Here is a 16,510-nt window from a genome sequence, read left to right as displayed (position 1 = left end):
AGCTTTTCCGGCCTGTGGGTTCTTTTGGGGAGTTATCCTCTCAACAACGGCATTATTTCCTCTTTTCGTGACGAAACTGCTACCATGGGAGGGCTGGAGGAGACCCAGGAAAAGCAGAGAAGCTGACGAGAGCTGGCTGGCCTAGGAACTGTCATGCTTGGTTTTATACGTTTCCCGCCGGGGCAGTGATGCTGAGGTCTGGCCTTGGATCCTGGGAAAAGGACGGTCCTGCTAGTGGGGAAATATGTCGAGTTTCTCTAAGGCACCCCAGGTGAGCTCGAATTCTTGTACATCGATGGAATTCATTACACCGGCAGGAGGAAGTCAGTGGCTCGGGTGGATTTAGTGATGCTGAGTCGGCAGGAAAGCCGAATCTGGGCCAGGATGGCTCGGGAAAGCACATACGAGGGTCGTGATTGTGGCCATTGCTTGGTTTTTCTCTTGGCACGTATCTTCTCCTCTTTTCAGCCAGCCCTTTCATGTCTTTTTTTTTCCCCCTCCAGAAAGGGTATTCAGAGAGAAAGTCAGAGATAATAAGGTGGATCAGATAGAGCATTGTAGATCATTGTAAGAGTTTGTTCATTACTGAGTAGAATGAGGATCTATTGAAAGGTTTGGAGCCGGGAAGTAACGTGATGTCACTTAGGTGTTAAAAGGAGCACTCTGGCCGCTGAGTTCATACTGTTCAGAGATGGGGATTGGTGGAAGATAGAAGCAAAGAATCGGTTTGGAGACCAACTACAGTAATCCAGGCTGAACATGATCATGGCACAAACCAAACTAGTAACGGTATGGTGTTGAAAGGTGGTCAGGTTCTGTTTGAAGGTGGAGGCAGAAGGATTTCCTGAAGGATTGAATGAGCTGACAGCAAAAGAAGAAACAAGGGTTACTCCAAGGTTTTTTGTTTCCATAACTGGAAGGGTGTGCCATCAGCTGAGACAGGGGAGACTGAAACTGAAGCAGGTTTCAGGTGGAAGAGCAGGAGCTCAGTTTTGGGTAGGTTGGTCTGAGATGCTTCTTAGCCCAGTTCTGCTCCAAGTGTGATTCCTTTCTTGAACTATTTGTTACCTCGCCTGGATGAGGCAAATACAGGAAATAAACTTAAACATTTAAAAACTTTTATAGCAATTTGATGATATGGTATTATTTTATTTTTTAAACAGTTTTTTAATCAAAATAATTGATCTACAATGGAATGGGGAAAAACTAGTCTTGGCTGCATATGGTTTAAAAGCACTGTAGCGCAGGTGCCAAGTGGACAGTTGGATACAAGTGTAGAGTTCAGTTTAAAGGTCCAGGCTAGAGATGTAAATTTCTACATTTGAGAGTCCTAAGCATGAGAATAGCATTTCAGTATATGAGTCTGGATATAGTCTTTGAGGAAGTATGTATTGAGAAGAGAGAAGGACCAAGAACTGAATTCTGGGATATTTCAACATGTCACAGGCAAGAGGTGAGAGAACAAGCAAAGTAGGGGAAAAAAACCAACAGAGGTTGGTGCCCTGGAAATCAAGTGAAGAAAGAATACCCAGGAGAAGGAAATGATCACCTGTACTGAAGGCTTAGAATTGAACAATATAGTGACATGAAGGTCCTGGTAACTTTGGCAGACAGTAGAGTGAGGGAGATGGGTGTGGGAGGCAAAAGCCAGATTGGAGCAGGTTGAAGAGAGACAAGTTGGGAGTAAAGACAACCTCTTTGGAAGAATTTTACCACAAGGGAGAGGAAAGAAATGAAGCAGAGGGTAAGTGAGGTCAGTAGGGTTTGTTGTTGTTGTCGTCATTTAACTTTATTATGGAGAATTTCAATCACATATAAAAGGAGGTATCACCCAGTTTCAAAAACCTCATAGCCGGTATTATTTCCTCTGTACCCCCATTCATTTCTTTCCCTTCCTTATGAATTTCAGGTGAATCTCAGACTCCTATTATTTCATAAGTAAATATTTCAATATCTTCTCTATAAGATAAGGATTCTTTTTAAAAATATAATCCCAATGCCATTTATCAAAGACAAAAAAAGTTAATTATAATTCCTTAATATCAAATGATTACTGTATGTTCAGTTTTCCAATTTTCTCATATATGTTATAGAAATACATAATATTTGGGGGTGCCTGGGTAGCTCAGTTGGTTAAGCGTCTGCCTTCAGCTCAGGTCATGATCCCAGGATCCTGGGATCAAGCCCCACACTGGGCTCCCTGCTCAGCAGGGAGCCTGCTTCTCCCTCCCTCTCTCCCGCCTGCTCTTGCTCTCTTACTCTGTCTCTGTCAAATAAATAAATAAATACAATCTTTAAAAAAAAAAAAAAAACCGGAAATACATAATATTTTTACTGTTCCTTTGGTTTAGGATCCAGAAGGTAATAATTTCCTGTTTTTTAATTCTCTCTTAATAAATAGGTTCTTTTTCCTATTTTTTTTCCTTTGCAATTTCTGAAGACAAAAAATTGTCCTATACAGTTCCCACTGTTTGAATTTTTCGTAGTTAGTCCTAGGCTTAGAGTAGTAGGAAAAGGGTATGGGCTAGAAGCTGTCTTTATTTGTGAAGAACGTGATTATTTATGTAAAAAATCAGATGGAATCTAAGAAAAGCTACTAGATCTGATAAATAGGTTTAACAGGATTGCAGGTTACAAGACCAACATGCAAAAAATGAAGTGTATTTCTATATACTAGCAACAATCAGTAAAATTTAAATTAAAAATACAATACCATTTACAGTGGCATCAAAATATATGAAATACTTAAGAGATAAATCTGATAGAAGATGTGCGGAGAGAACAACGTAGAAACTAGAAAAGTGAGAGAGGAGAAAAACAGAAATGCTGAGCAGTTTAGAAGCTGATTTGAAGTTTGTAATAATAACATTTAAAATAAAACCAGTTAGCCTGGTTGTATTTTTTTCCAGCATTGTTCAGCAACTTATGTATATGCATAGAGAAAACATCTGGTTGAGATCTTCCTGGGCTGGAATTTTCCTAGAGTTTGAAGTTACTGATGGGTACTGCAAAGATAATGGTTTATGCCTGAGGCAGCCTAAAAATGTCTAAAGCAGCTATTTAAAATTGAAGTTTATTCAACATCATCCACCTGTACTTGTCCAGCTATATTCTGTTACTGTATTCTCCCGCGGAATTGAACTTCTGAAGAGTTCAGTTCCCAATTGGTCACTCATCTTTCAATTTAATATATCTGTTAATCTCAAAATATTTTTGAAGACCTTTATAACAGTTTGTGCTTTCATAAGAGTTTCTCGTTATCATTCTAGATTCTATTTTATGTGATACAAAGCCATAATATGAAGAAAAATATATCTTTGAAATGTTTTAAATAAAGCATCATCCACATTGCAGATAGAAAAGCAGTCAGAAAAAATTACTGTTAAACTTTGTAGAATGAAAAAAGACCCTCCTTTTCCAGAAATAGAAATGAAAACAGAACCAAAAAAAATTATTTAGTGAAGGATCTTTTTGATTGATCTGTTATTGATATTAACTATAGAATACCACATGATGGTATAGAATAATAAACATGATTATTTCCATTTTAATTAGAATTTTGGTTTTTTTCTCTCTCTCTCTCCCTTTTTTTTTTCCCTAGCAATGGGCCACTTTTGCTCGGGTTTGGTATCTCTTAGATGGGAAAATGCAGCCCCCTGGCAAACTGGCTGCTATGGCATCGATTAAACTTCAAGGATTGCATAAACCTATATACCATCAACTGAGTGAGTATCATTTTAGATCTGTCATGCGTAACCATAATTTTCCCACCAGAATAGAATCTTGAGGGGCGCCTGGGTGGCTCAGTCGTTAAGCATCTGCCTTCGGCTCAGGGCATGATCCCACGATCCTCGGATCGAGCCCCGCGTCGGGCTCCCTGCTCTGCTGGGAGCCTGCTTCTTCCTCTCCCACTCCCCCTCTTTCGCTGACTGCCTCTCTATCAAATAAATAAATAAAATCTTTAAAAAAAAAAGAAAAGAATCTTGAAGAAGTCGGACTGAACTACTTCTAAGAACCTCTTTTGTTCCTGGGATCCCTTGTTCCGTTCTTGCAAAAAAACCTACTGAGGCACTACAGTGAATTTGGTTTATTCATAGGAAAACTGTACAGACCAGTTTGCCTGAGACAACCCTATTTTATGCCATTACAACAGCAAAATTATAAGTAGCCCTCCTTACATTCTCAGATGTCCTGATTGGGACTATAAATTTAGATGTTCACTCTTATCATGTCTGTTTACATGGTAATGTGCATTTGAATAGAGTTTTTTTGAAAATGAAGAACTAAGTTTGCCCTCTCTTCCAAAAACCTTTTCCCCCCAAAAAGATGGATAGAGCTAGTTGGACATGGAAAGTTTACTCTTTACTGTTTTCAATTGATAGATTTGATTTTCTGTAACCTTTTTCCAAAACAAAGGAAAAAATTTGTTTTGATACTAAAAGACTTCTGCTTATTACACATAGTTTTGATTGACTTCACTTAACCTGGCACTCCAGGGACCACCCAGCAAGATCTAGGTGTCAGCTCTTAAACTCTTCGTCTTGTTTGACCTGTCAGCATTTTTTGCAGTTGATCATAGTTTTAACTTTCTGAAACATGAAGTTATCTATATATAGTATGTATATGTAGATAAGTTCATGTTTAAATATAGTCAATATTTTAAAGAAAATTAACAGTTATAATGATGATAAAATAAATACCCATACTCTCAACATTTGGGTTATTTCCAATTTTTTTTGCCATTACAAACAATATTACTGTCAGTATTCTTTTTTCCAGTGCATATGTGGAAGAGTTTCTCTGAGGTCTGTCTACAGGACAGAAGTTACTGGGTTCAAAGGTATATGGGAAACTAGTTAGTCTTTATGCTGATGTCCTACCAGAGTTTGTATTATCCCTCATCTTCAGTAACACTTGATGTTTTCATTTTCTTTAAGTTTGGCTACTCTGGTAGATGTGAAATACACTTTCTTGATGGTTTTTCATTGTCTTGATTGGAAATGGTGCTACGTGTCTTTTTCTATTTATTGGCCTTTTATCATTTCTTCTTCTGTCAAATGTCTTTATGGGTCTTTTGCCCATATTTCCACTGAGTTATTTGTCCTTAAAATGTTTATAACTTTTATTGTGAAAGTTTTCACATTTTCGGGAAAGCTCAAAGAATAGTACAGTGAATTTATACCTTCCGCCTAGATTACACAGTCATTAACGTTTTAACATAAAATTTTAACATATAATTTAACATATAATTTTTTAATCATTGGAAAATAAGTTGCAGATGTCATAGTAAATCCCCCTGTATACTTCAGTATTCAGTATTCAGCGTCTCCTAAGAATAAGAATACTCCCCTATGTAACCAAAATGCCATTATCACACATAACAAAAGAAATGTAATTTAATTGTATAGTTTAATGTCTGGTTCATATTCAAATTTCTTTAGTAGTTCCAAGAATGTTCTTATAGCTATTACTTTTTTTTAGACCAGGATCCAACCAAGGTTTCTGTATTGCCTTCAATTGTTATTTTTCTTTAGTCTTTTTAATATAGAATAATCCTTCCCTTATTTTCTTCTTGCAGTTAACCTTTTGGGGATTCCAGGCTAGTTTTCATGTAAAGAACTTTCTTCTTAAACATTCTTCATTTGTTTTTAGATACATCCTCTTGCTAACTTCTCCTTCCCAGTTCCCTTTGTTCTTTTCAACTTTCTAATTTCTCAGTCTTCTCTCATTAAAAATAAGGAGTGCCCCAGAACCTGGTCCTTGGACCCCTTCACATTCCTTAAGCAACCACATTCAGTTTCATATATCAATATCTTCTATTATGCTTATAGCTCCCAATCTTATATCTTCATTTTTTACCTTTTCCCTGTATTTCAGACTCACATGACCACATTTCGACTCAGCAAATCTTCTTAGGTGTCTAGTAGACATCTCCAGCATGTTAATGTGTGTTTAACTTGGCAATATCGTACTTCCTGATTTCCTCCACCCAAACCAACCTGTTACTTCTAGTTTTCCCATCTCAATTAACAGCTTCTTTAGTTTTTTTCTTACTCCAGTCAGAAGTCTTTGCTTCGTTTGTGACTCCTCTTTGTTCAACTCCCTGTAAAATATATATGAGAAAAAATATATATACCTGGAAAAATATATATATCTGAAATCTGACCACTTCTCATTAACTCTCTCTCCTGTAGTTTTAAACCACTGTACTCTCTATTCTGGGTTATTCCAAAAGCCTCCTCACTGATCTCCCTGCTTCTACTCTTGCCCCAATAAGGTCTTTTCTCCACAGAGCAGTTACAGTTATCTTTTCCAAATGAGAGTCAGAGTAAAAGCCTAAGTTCTGTCAGTGCCCTACAAGGACCTACATGGTGTAGTCCGTGTTATCTCCCTGAATTTATTTCCTACCTCCCTTGAGTAATCCACTAAGACTTACTACTGTTTCATTCATATACCTGACAACACATTTTGCCTTAGGGCCTTTTCACATTTGGTTCCCTCTTCCTGCATGGGATATTCCAGATTTATGGCTTTTCCAGATTTATGGCTTACTCCTTCACATCTTTCCGATTTCTGCTCCTTTTATTCTGAGAGAGGCCTTCCCCAAGTCCACTTATTATACTCTACCTTGCCTTTTAAAAAAATTAGCATTCACTGATCACACATATTATATAAATGTGCATTATCCCCCTACCTTTACTAGATGAATTTCTAAGAGGACAGGAACTTTGCCTGAATTTTTCACAGCTATATATATATGCCCAGTGCCTAGAATAGTATTTGACACATGGTTGGGCTGCATAAAATGTTTTTTGAGTGTATATATGCATTTATGAATACCAGTTTGAGAATGAAGAAATTACTTCTAATCAGGGCTCTGGCATTTCAGCTAAGTTAGACTTTGGATCTGTGGAGCTAGGGGGAAGAGACCTGTAGATGGTCTGATTTGGTTAAGAGCAAGAACTTACGAGTTCCCTCCTTTCTCATACTTGCTGCTCTAATCTTTTTCTTCACTTACTGAAAATTTCGAAGTAAGCCTGCAACCTGTGAAATCTTTAAGGATGGAATTTGAATGTAAGGATTCTGTCATGTCGATGTTTGTTCTTCAGGCACTTAGTGCAGTGTCTGGTCCTTCAGAGATGCCTGACAGAAACATTTTGTGGAATGACACTTTGGAGAAAATGTTTTACGAGCACAGTCAGTTCTCATTATTCGCTGTAGTCCCGTTCTTTAAAGTCTCCACGAATGCTGAATGAGAGTGAACACCAAACCATTGCTTCTAGGGGAGACACAGAGTTAGGTGCCTGTGAGCCTCTGGTCACATCATTTTTTGTCAGCCAGTCAGTACATAGTCTTGTTTGTTTCATGTGTTTCTGTTTAAAGACACCTTATTTAATATACATATTGTTGAACTCATGGCCAACCACAGATTAGCTCATGGCTGAGCAGTGCTTATCTAACACACGTTTTCTTTGTAAGACACACTGCAGCCTCCTTGCACTGAGGAACAGTACACAGCACTTCAGCATCAGACTTGAGGGGTATTTAAAAAGTAAAGTCACTTTAAAAAGCACAAAAATACCAAACAGTTAGCACTAAATGGATCACAAAGGGACATTTGTTTATAGTAAAAGAGTTGAAACAAGAAACCGTATTACGTTATTTGACCTCAGTTGGAAACGAGTGTATTAAGCCACTCAAATTTTGCACTGATGTGCACATGTCTGCAAATGACTGGGAAAGCACTGCAGGTATTGAGATTATAAATAAATTTTGAGAGAATAGGCAAATTTAAATGTGGAATCCACAAACAACGAGGAGCACCTGTACTTCCAGAGTAAAATGGTAGAATTAGTAGTAATCTGACTTCCTTCTTAAAGTGTAGCACTTACCTGTTCACTGAATTAAAGTTCTGCTTTCCTATAAGCAGGTCATTATTGCAAAAGTATTCCTTAGGTACCTAATGAGAATATTCTGCTATAACACCAGACAAGCTTTTGTGGCTGCCTATCCAGTCATCCTTTTCTAGTAAAGGAGAATAGCTTTTCTATTAAATTAAAAATTTACATTTTAAAGACAGTTATTTTTGTTTCACTATATAATTTAATATGTAACATATCAACAAAACTTTTTATATCCACAAGATGTCACTAAAATCAAGACTTAAATCGCAAGCAATTTTCAACTTACAAACATTTCATGTTGTAAGTTTATTTCTAACATTCATTGGTTTAATAAGCATTTATTAAGCATGAATATATGCTTACAATCACTGTAAACATGTTTTTTTGAAAATTGACGTAGAATTTCCCAGAAAAATGATACTATAAATGATGGTCGTATATCCGTATTTATTATTAAATTATTTTGAATAAAAAATAAAAGTTTGCCAATAATTTATCTAAACATGATGTATACGATATTTGAACTACTTTATAGGTCCTGTGGACTTTGCCAAGTGTTGTAGAAAACTGACTTTCCACCTACAAGATTATTTTTTATGGAAAATGTGGTCGGGGTCAAGCTGGAAATGATGGAAAGTAGGAAAAGCATTCCCTCCTCTTTCTAATTAGAGCTGCCCTTCTGAATTCGGGACCTAAGAGGTTTTTGAGCATGTTTCTTTGTCACTGATGAATGAAAAGAAAGGGCACATGGTAATTTTTGGATTATGACTTACTCTTAATGAGGATTCCACTCTTTTTGCTGCTCACAGATTAAAAAATTGAGGAGGACTATTTGAACATTTAAAAGAAGCAGAGAGGGGCACCTGGGTGGCTCAGTCAGTTAAACGTCTGCCTTCAGCTCAAGTCATGATCCCAGGGTCCTGGGATCGAGCCCTGCATCAGGCTCCTTGCTCAGTGGGGAGTCTGTTTCTCCCTCTGCCCATCCCTTTGCCCCCTCCCTGCTCGTGCTTTCTTTAAAAAATAAATAAATAAAAAATAAAAAAAGAAGCAGAGAGAAACTTTTCTTTAGGATTTTCTAAAGTTATTATTAGATTATTCTAAAATACTCCTGATCTACATGAAATGAAACAAAATAAAAGTTGCACACAGTTCTTAACATTATAAATGCTGGCACCAGACAGTTAACAAAGATTAGATTAGATCTAGTGTAATCTCTAGCATTTCTGCCTTGTAAGACTTGTTAGAAAAGAAAGTTTAGGATGCTGTTTTTAAAGTTACCAAGCTAACATATTTTTCTCTCTTACTATTGAATTCAGTATCAGTTTATTTCAAATGTCAGTTACTGCATCATTTTAATTTTGCAATCTTAATTATGCATTTCTTCTTCCGCTTCTAGAATATCATCGTACAAAGCAGTGAAGGAGAGTTTTGCTCCAGGTTACATCCAAAATACTTCTTTGGAAGTGAATATTTAGATACTATCAATTAATTTGAACAACACACCTTATTCCTATCACAGTGTCTTTACACTCAGTAGATTTTGTGGTAACCTACATGGTCATCTGTCATACTGGCTATGCACAAGTTCAGGGATGCCAAAAATAACATTGAACTAGGCATTTGGACATTTGTCTTTCAAGATTGGAAACAAAACGTAATGGCCAAAGCCAATTTTGTTATTTATCACTAAATCAAAATAGCTGTTTTTCAAACATTTCTCAAACTGAATCTTTTACAGAGACCCAATATATAAAAACAGTGCTGCACTGGGGTGCCTGTGTGGCCCAGTTTGTTAAGCGTCCGGCTCTTGGTTTCAACTCAGGTCATGATCTCAGGGTCATGAAATAGAGTCCCATGTCAGGCTCCAAGATCAGCACAGGGTCTGCTTGACACTCTCTCTCCCTCTCCCTCGGCCCCTGCCCCCCACGCGCACTCTGTATCTCTCTCAAATAAATAAATCTTTAAAAAAAAAACAAAATAAAGCAGTGCTGTGCTGGCTGAAGGAGGGAGAAGATACTAGACCCTTGCTCCTTTGAGTCACCGTCTCAGAACCTGACATCTCTATCAAATACAGTTTTAAAACCACTAAGCTAATTTTTATTTTTTTTTAAAGATTTTATTTATTTATTAGAGTGTGCACAAGCAGGGGGAGCAGCAGAGGGAGAGGGAGAAGCAGGATCCCAACTGAGCAGGGAGCCTATCCTAGGATTCTAGTTCTATCCTAGGACTCTGGGATCATGAGCTGAGCTGAAGGCAGATAGTTAACCGACTGAGCCACTCAGGCATCCCTAAACCAAAGAATTTTTAAAGAAGGATTTGATGCTGTGAAGGGGATGAAAAGACAAGCTACAGACTGAAGGAAGTATTTGCAAACCACACAGCCAACAAGAAACAAACACATAATTAGAAAATGAGCAAAATACATGACCAGTTGGCAAATAAACACATAAAAAGATTCAACATTATTAGTCATTAGGGAGATACAGATTAAAACCACAATGAGATATCACTGCACATCTGTCACAATAGCTAAAATAAAAAATAGTGGCAACAACAAATGTTAGTGATGATGCAAAGAAACTGGATTACTTACACATCACTGGAAGAAATGTAAAATGCTACAGCCAGTCTGGAAAAGAATATGGCAGTTTCTTATAAAACTAAACATGAGTTTACAGTACATCGGTTGCACTTTCGGACCTTTGTCCCAGGGAAATTAGAACACAAAAACCTATACCAATTAATAATACTTCTACTGCATTACTCTTTATCCCCCTATATTTATCAGCTCCTGGCATATTGTGTGTTTACTTATTTGTTTGTTTATTGTCTAGATCGTTCCACTAGAATGTAAGATTTATTATGAACGAGGATTTCAGTTGCATTCATGGCTATATTCCCAACATCAAGAGTGGTAACCTGGCATTAGTAAGTAGTAAGAGGATTAATCAATCAAGCAGTGGAAAAGGAGTATAAAGCAGATTTTGGAAGAGAACCCTACCAAACTTACGTATATCTCCATCTGAATCTACCCTAGTATGGAGTCTGAGTAGCTCAGACAATTTTGAATGGTCTGATTTCTAAGGTAAGAACTAGGAGTATCTCCCAAGAAATCTAAGAAGAGAATTGAATGGGATCCAGACATGATAGAACAAGCCCTATTTACATTAAAGTGAACACCAGGAATTTTTTTTAACACTTATTGTGACCGGTAACTCCCATTATATAAGAGTCTACATTAAGAGTCTTCAGAGGGAAGCTTATAACGTAGTTTGAGGGAATAAAATTGTGCAAACGGTAGGACAAGATAGAATTAAATCAGTATCATAAGAGAAATTCAGGCATCTTTGTGGAATCAAAGGAAGTTGGTTTTGGCATTAGGAAAGGCTTTATGGAAGGACTAGTATTTATTTTGGAACTTGATATTTATGTGGAACTTAAATTTTATGGATAAAATTTAGCAAGTGGAAATAAATCAGAGTATTTCTAATGGAAAGAACAAAGGAAAGATGATTGGATCTGTGTATACATTCATGTGTGTGTGTGTGTTTTGAATAGAAATAATGGAATAAATGCTTCAGGGACTAGCAAGCATAGCAAGTAATATGGCTTACCTGGTACATAGTTTGGTGTGGGAAAGAACTAGTAAATAAGGCTAGAAAATTCAAGCCTATACTGTAGGTATCCTTGAATACCTTACCTGAAGAATTGGTACATGGTGAAGTACAAAGGTGACGAATAACTCCAACCTAGGAGCAGTATGTTGAGAAGGATTTCTGAGCTGTCCTCAGAACTTAGTAGAAAGGTGTGCATGATCGATTCATGACCGATATTATTGCCTCCAGTTGACGGTATACCTGCCACTTTTTTGCCATCCTGGTGTAGTAAAGAGGATAAAATTTGTCTCTGAAGTTACTAGAATTGTATTTGAATCTTAATTCACCACTTAATCAGCCATGCAGTCATAGCAGAGTTGTTTAACCTCTGATCTGTTTTCTCATTAAAAAATAAACTGGTGGGAGGGAGAAGGTGGATAAAGCCCACTTGAGATGATTGTGAGACTTACAATGCTAGAGAGTGGATGTAAGATGCCTTGCTCAGACCCTTGCATGTGGACGGTACTTCTTTTCCTCTCAGGCAGTTTTGAGGAAAAAATGTGAGTTTTGGCTTAGGGGAGAAAAAGAGCCAAAACACTGTAGCTGTAGGACTGAGAAGTACCCCTGAGAGTATAACTCATCATGAGACCTTCAATCCCTGACTGGAAGCTTTTGAGTTTCCACTTTGATGGATTTTGTCTGAATTTATGTGGCATCTAATTTATTTATTTATTTATTTGTTTATTTCATTTATTTAGTTTAGCACTGAATATTATAAAAAGTAGTCAAATAAGGTTACACATCTAAAGTGAGAATTTTTACAAATAAACTCACAATTCCTATTCTAAAAATTACTTACTGAATCTTTCTCTAATTTTTTTTAATCTGAAAGGAATTAATTTCTCTTGGGACATCTCTTCATCAGGCAATGGAGTTCCAATTTATATACATCTGGTGCATATTATAAAGCATAATTTTTTAGTTAAAGAAATTTAGACAGAAATAATTGTACTGTATTCAGGATTTCAGCCTTTAATGATATTGGCTTTTGTTTTAATATGTGATGCAATAAAAAAACCCAATATTTAATTGCTGGTTAGTTCTATTTAGAGTGAGAGAAGTGCTTCTAAGAATATATTTAATAGCGATCTGGCATAAGTTATTGAGGGAGAATAACTTTTCCCAGGTTAGATGTTCATACCTTAGAGATGAAAGAACATGATTTTCATCTGCTCTGTGGTATTCTTTCTAACGTCCTTTGAATGATCCCTTTTTGGTCTCTACAAAAGAGAGTAGCTTTGTTTGAAGTAGCTCAGGGTGCTTTTTGCATATTTAAGGCTTAAGTAACATTTTAAAAATGAACTCAGCTTTCCTGTAAAGTTAACGATTCCATTTTTCCTCCACCCAAGTGTCATGGAAAGAGCCAGAACAGGGTGTTAAATAACTTGGCGTGTGAGCTTTGGCAGATCACGTAATCTTAGCAGGCCTTAGCTTCTTTAGCTGTAAATGTCTGCTTGAAACTAAGGTAACTTCAGCATTCTCTGAAATGATGTAGCTCTCTTCTTACCCTCTTTATTTGTTCTTCTGGTTCATTTGCCCAATTGCCTTAGTAGCCCACTGTGGGTCACTTTTAGGAACTTTAGGCAATTCACTAAACATAAGCTATCTTTTCAACCCACTCACAGCAAGCTTCCTGGGTCTTCCCTTTACATTCCTAGATTCCCTTTCTCTGGGGTAAAGAAAGCCTACCTGCTTTATCCTCTTTCCTTTACCCTTGTTCCACATAGACTATGTACTTCTCTCTGGAAATGCTATCATTCAAATTCAAAGCTCGGCATAGACTCGTATAATACAATCGTTAGTTTTCATATATGGTATTTATTTATACTTATGTTTTCAGTCTTTTTTTAATAAATTAGCTTTCAGAATCTTTTTAAGTTTCCCTATTAGTAGTAAAATAGGCATTTAAAAAATGTTTCTGATTATTTGATTTTGTGATATATAGTGACGTCTGTGAAAACTACATGTTGACTTTTTAGCGTTTTTTTGTTTTTGTTTTTTTTAGATGAACAGCCAAATTTAGGGCAATACTTTCACTGGAAAATTAATCTAATACATATATTTTAATTTTCAGGTCATCTGTCATATCAGATATGCCTGTTGTCATAGTTGAGAGTGGCAGTTTAAATGTAGCTAGTTAAAATGTGGGTGGAAAAAGCCTTGGGTTAGTAGTTAAGCATAAGATCATAGTACTGTATTGTTCTCTGAATTTGAGAAGAATAATCAGTTGTGATGTTTTCCATTTGTTTTCAATTTGCCTATTGGTAAAACATATCTTTTTACTTCTATATGCATATTGTTTTCATTTTGTCTTCTATTTTTAAGGGAAAGTTTGTATTAGATATTTAAAGGTATGTTAATGTAAACATTTTAGCAAAGAGTGATTATTAATGAGAAAAGACAATAGGAATAACAATAGTTTGCCTTTCAAAGAGGTATTGCTGTTATTGGCATCTTTATTATATTCTCTTTTACCTTCCAGCGTTGAGATTTTTCCAAATGTCTGGCCAACTCTTTCTATACTTAGATGTTATGTAAAAGAGGAACAGAACAGCAAAATCCTGTTCAAGGACTTTGGTGTTGCACTAGGACTTGCTTTATATTTTTTAATGTGTTGTTTAGACTTTGAAAAGCTTTATAAATAACCAAGATCATTTTTGCTTTAAGTTATGGCTTTCATCTAAAATCTTTTTTTCTTTGTTCTTTCTAATCTAGGTGACTGTGGGGATCATGTTGTCATAATGAACACAAGGCACATTGCATTTTCTGGAAATAAATGGGAACAGAAAGTATACTCCTCACATACTGGGTAAGATAAAGCCATTGTCCAACAGACATGTGAATAGACATGTGGAAAGATGCTTAGCATCACTAACCATCAGGGAAATGCCAATCAAAACCACAATGAGATACTACTTCATACTGGTTAGCATGGCCAGAATCAAAATGACAATAAATAACAAATATTGGTGAGGATGTGGAGAAAAAGGAACCTTCATGCACTATGGTAGGATTGCAAACTGGTGCAGCCACTGTGGAAAACAGTATGGAGGTTCCTCAAAAAATGAAAAATAGAACTACCATATGATCCAGTAGTTCCATTACTAGGTATTTACCCAAAGAAAATGAAAACACTAATTTGTAAAGATATGTGTACTGCTATGTGTATTGCAGCATTATTTATAATAGGCAAGATAGAAAAACAGGGGCGCCTGGGTGGCACAGCGGTTAAGCGTCTGCCTTCGGCTCGGGGCGTGATCCCGGCGTTATGGGATCGAGCCCTACATCAGGCTCCTCCGCTATGAGCCTGCTTCTTCCTTTCCCACTCCCCCTGCTTGTGTTCCCTCTCTCGCCGGCTGTCTCTGTCTCTGTCAAATAAATAAATAAAATCTTAAAAAAAAAAATAATAGGCAAGATAGAAAAACAATGCAAGTGTCCATTGATAAGTGAATGGGTAATGATATACACATGTGCACAGGCACTGGAATATTAGCCACAAAAAAAGGATGCAGTCTTGCCATTTGCAACAACATGAATGTATAATGTTAAGAGTCAGAGAAAGACAAATACCATGTGATTTCACTTATATGTGGAATCTAAAAAACCAATGAATGAACAAAATGCAGAATCAGAGCTATAAAAACAGAGAGCAAATTGATGGTTGCCAGAGGGGATGAGAGTATAGGGGATGGGCAGAATGGGTGAAAGGGAGTGGGAGATACAGGCTTCCAGTTATGGAATGGTGAAGTCACAGGGATAAAAAGTACAGAATGGGAATACAGTCAGTGGTATTATAATAACATTGTATGGTAACAGAGGGTAGCTACACTTGCGGTGAGCATAGCATAACATACAGAGTTGTTGAATCACTAAGTTGTATACCTGAAACTAATGTACATCATGTGTCAACTATACTCAAAATAATAATAATAATAATAATAATAATAATAATAATAACAACATTGTCAAGGAAGATAAATAGTTGAAATATATTACTTTAAAAATACTATTGGTCTTACTAGGGGTTCCTGGCTGGCTCAGTGGGAAGAGCATATGACTCTTCATCTCAGGGTTATGAGTGTGTGAGCTCCATATTGGGTGTAGAGATTATTAAAAATAAATAAATAAATAAATAAACAAACAAACCCATCCCTTAAAAAAAAGAGTACTATAGATCTCAGTTAAAAAGCTATTTTCAAAAGTTGGCATTTAAGAAAATACTAATTTTGCATATGCTACATATATAATTTACTCAATCAAAAAAACCCCAGAACTATACCAAATACTAGTTATTACTGACAGTATTTGTTTTTCCTAGAAGCGTTTCACATAACCTCTCTAATTTAGATTATTCTCATTTTTTAGTCAATCTTCTCAATATTTTCTTTCTGTTTATTATAATTCATATTACTGCTATTTCGTGAACCATCTTGAATATCTGAAAATACATGAGATGTTTAAGGAATGGTGAATAAAATCCCAAGTTTGGAAGATACCTAAAATCCCCACAACATACGTTTCAAGATCCAGGTCTCTCTCTCAGTGTTTGAATCATAGCCATCTCGTGGCCTGTAAGGCAGCCCATTCATACACCTTTAAAATGGTTTAAATTTTAGAAAGAGCTGTATGCTATTGAATCATAATCTGTTTTTTCTCTAGCTTTCATACTGGTCTTAGTTCTCTTTGGACAGTATAAAATAGTATATCTCTTCCACAGGACATTCTTCAAATAATTTTGAGACAGGGATCAGTAAGAGCCCATTGATTTGTCTTTTCCAGGTTAAACATCTATAGTTCCTTCAGAGTTCTTCATATGGCTTCCCTTCAGCTATCACTTTTATATCTTAGTCACTATGTAGATACAGTCATTTCTTGTCAGTGTCTTTCTTAACTAAATATACTCAACCAGCTATGTTCTGATGGTTTCCTAGTATCATGGGAGTCCTCCAT

At 36.4% G+C, this 16,510-nt stretch overlaps 1 protein-coding gene across 1 annotated transcript in view; it reads left to right on the top strand.

The window, feature by feature from the left end:
- The window catches only part of MRPL13 (mitochondrial ribosomal protein L13), a 46,341-nt gene continuing 29,831 nt past the window's right edge, over positions 1-16,510 (top strand). Inside the window, exons 1-3 of the mRNA XM_008689302.2 lie at positions 1-271; positions 3,602-3,725; positions 14,276-14,369. Of these exons, the coding sequence (XP_008687524.1) occupies positions 245-271; positions 3,602-3,725; positions 14,276-14,369 (245 nt within the window). The 5' untranslated portion in view covers positions 1-244. The remainder of the gene's footprint in view (positions 272-3,601; positions 3,726-14,275; positions 14,370-16,510) is intronic.

The sequence above is a fragment of the Ursus maritimus genome, unplaced genomic scaffold (assembly GCF_017311325.1).
Source record: "Ursus maritimus isolate PB19 unplaced genomic scaffold, ASM1731132v1 scaffold_9, whole genome shotgun sequence".
NCBI classification, from domain to species: domain Eukaryota; kingdom Metazoa; phylum Chordata; class Mammalia; order Carnivora; family Ursidae; genus Ursus; species Ursus maritimus.
Note: the sequence above shows the minus strand (reverse complement) of the source record. Positions and strands in the feature narration are given on the sequence as shown.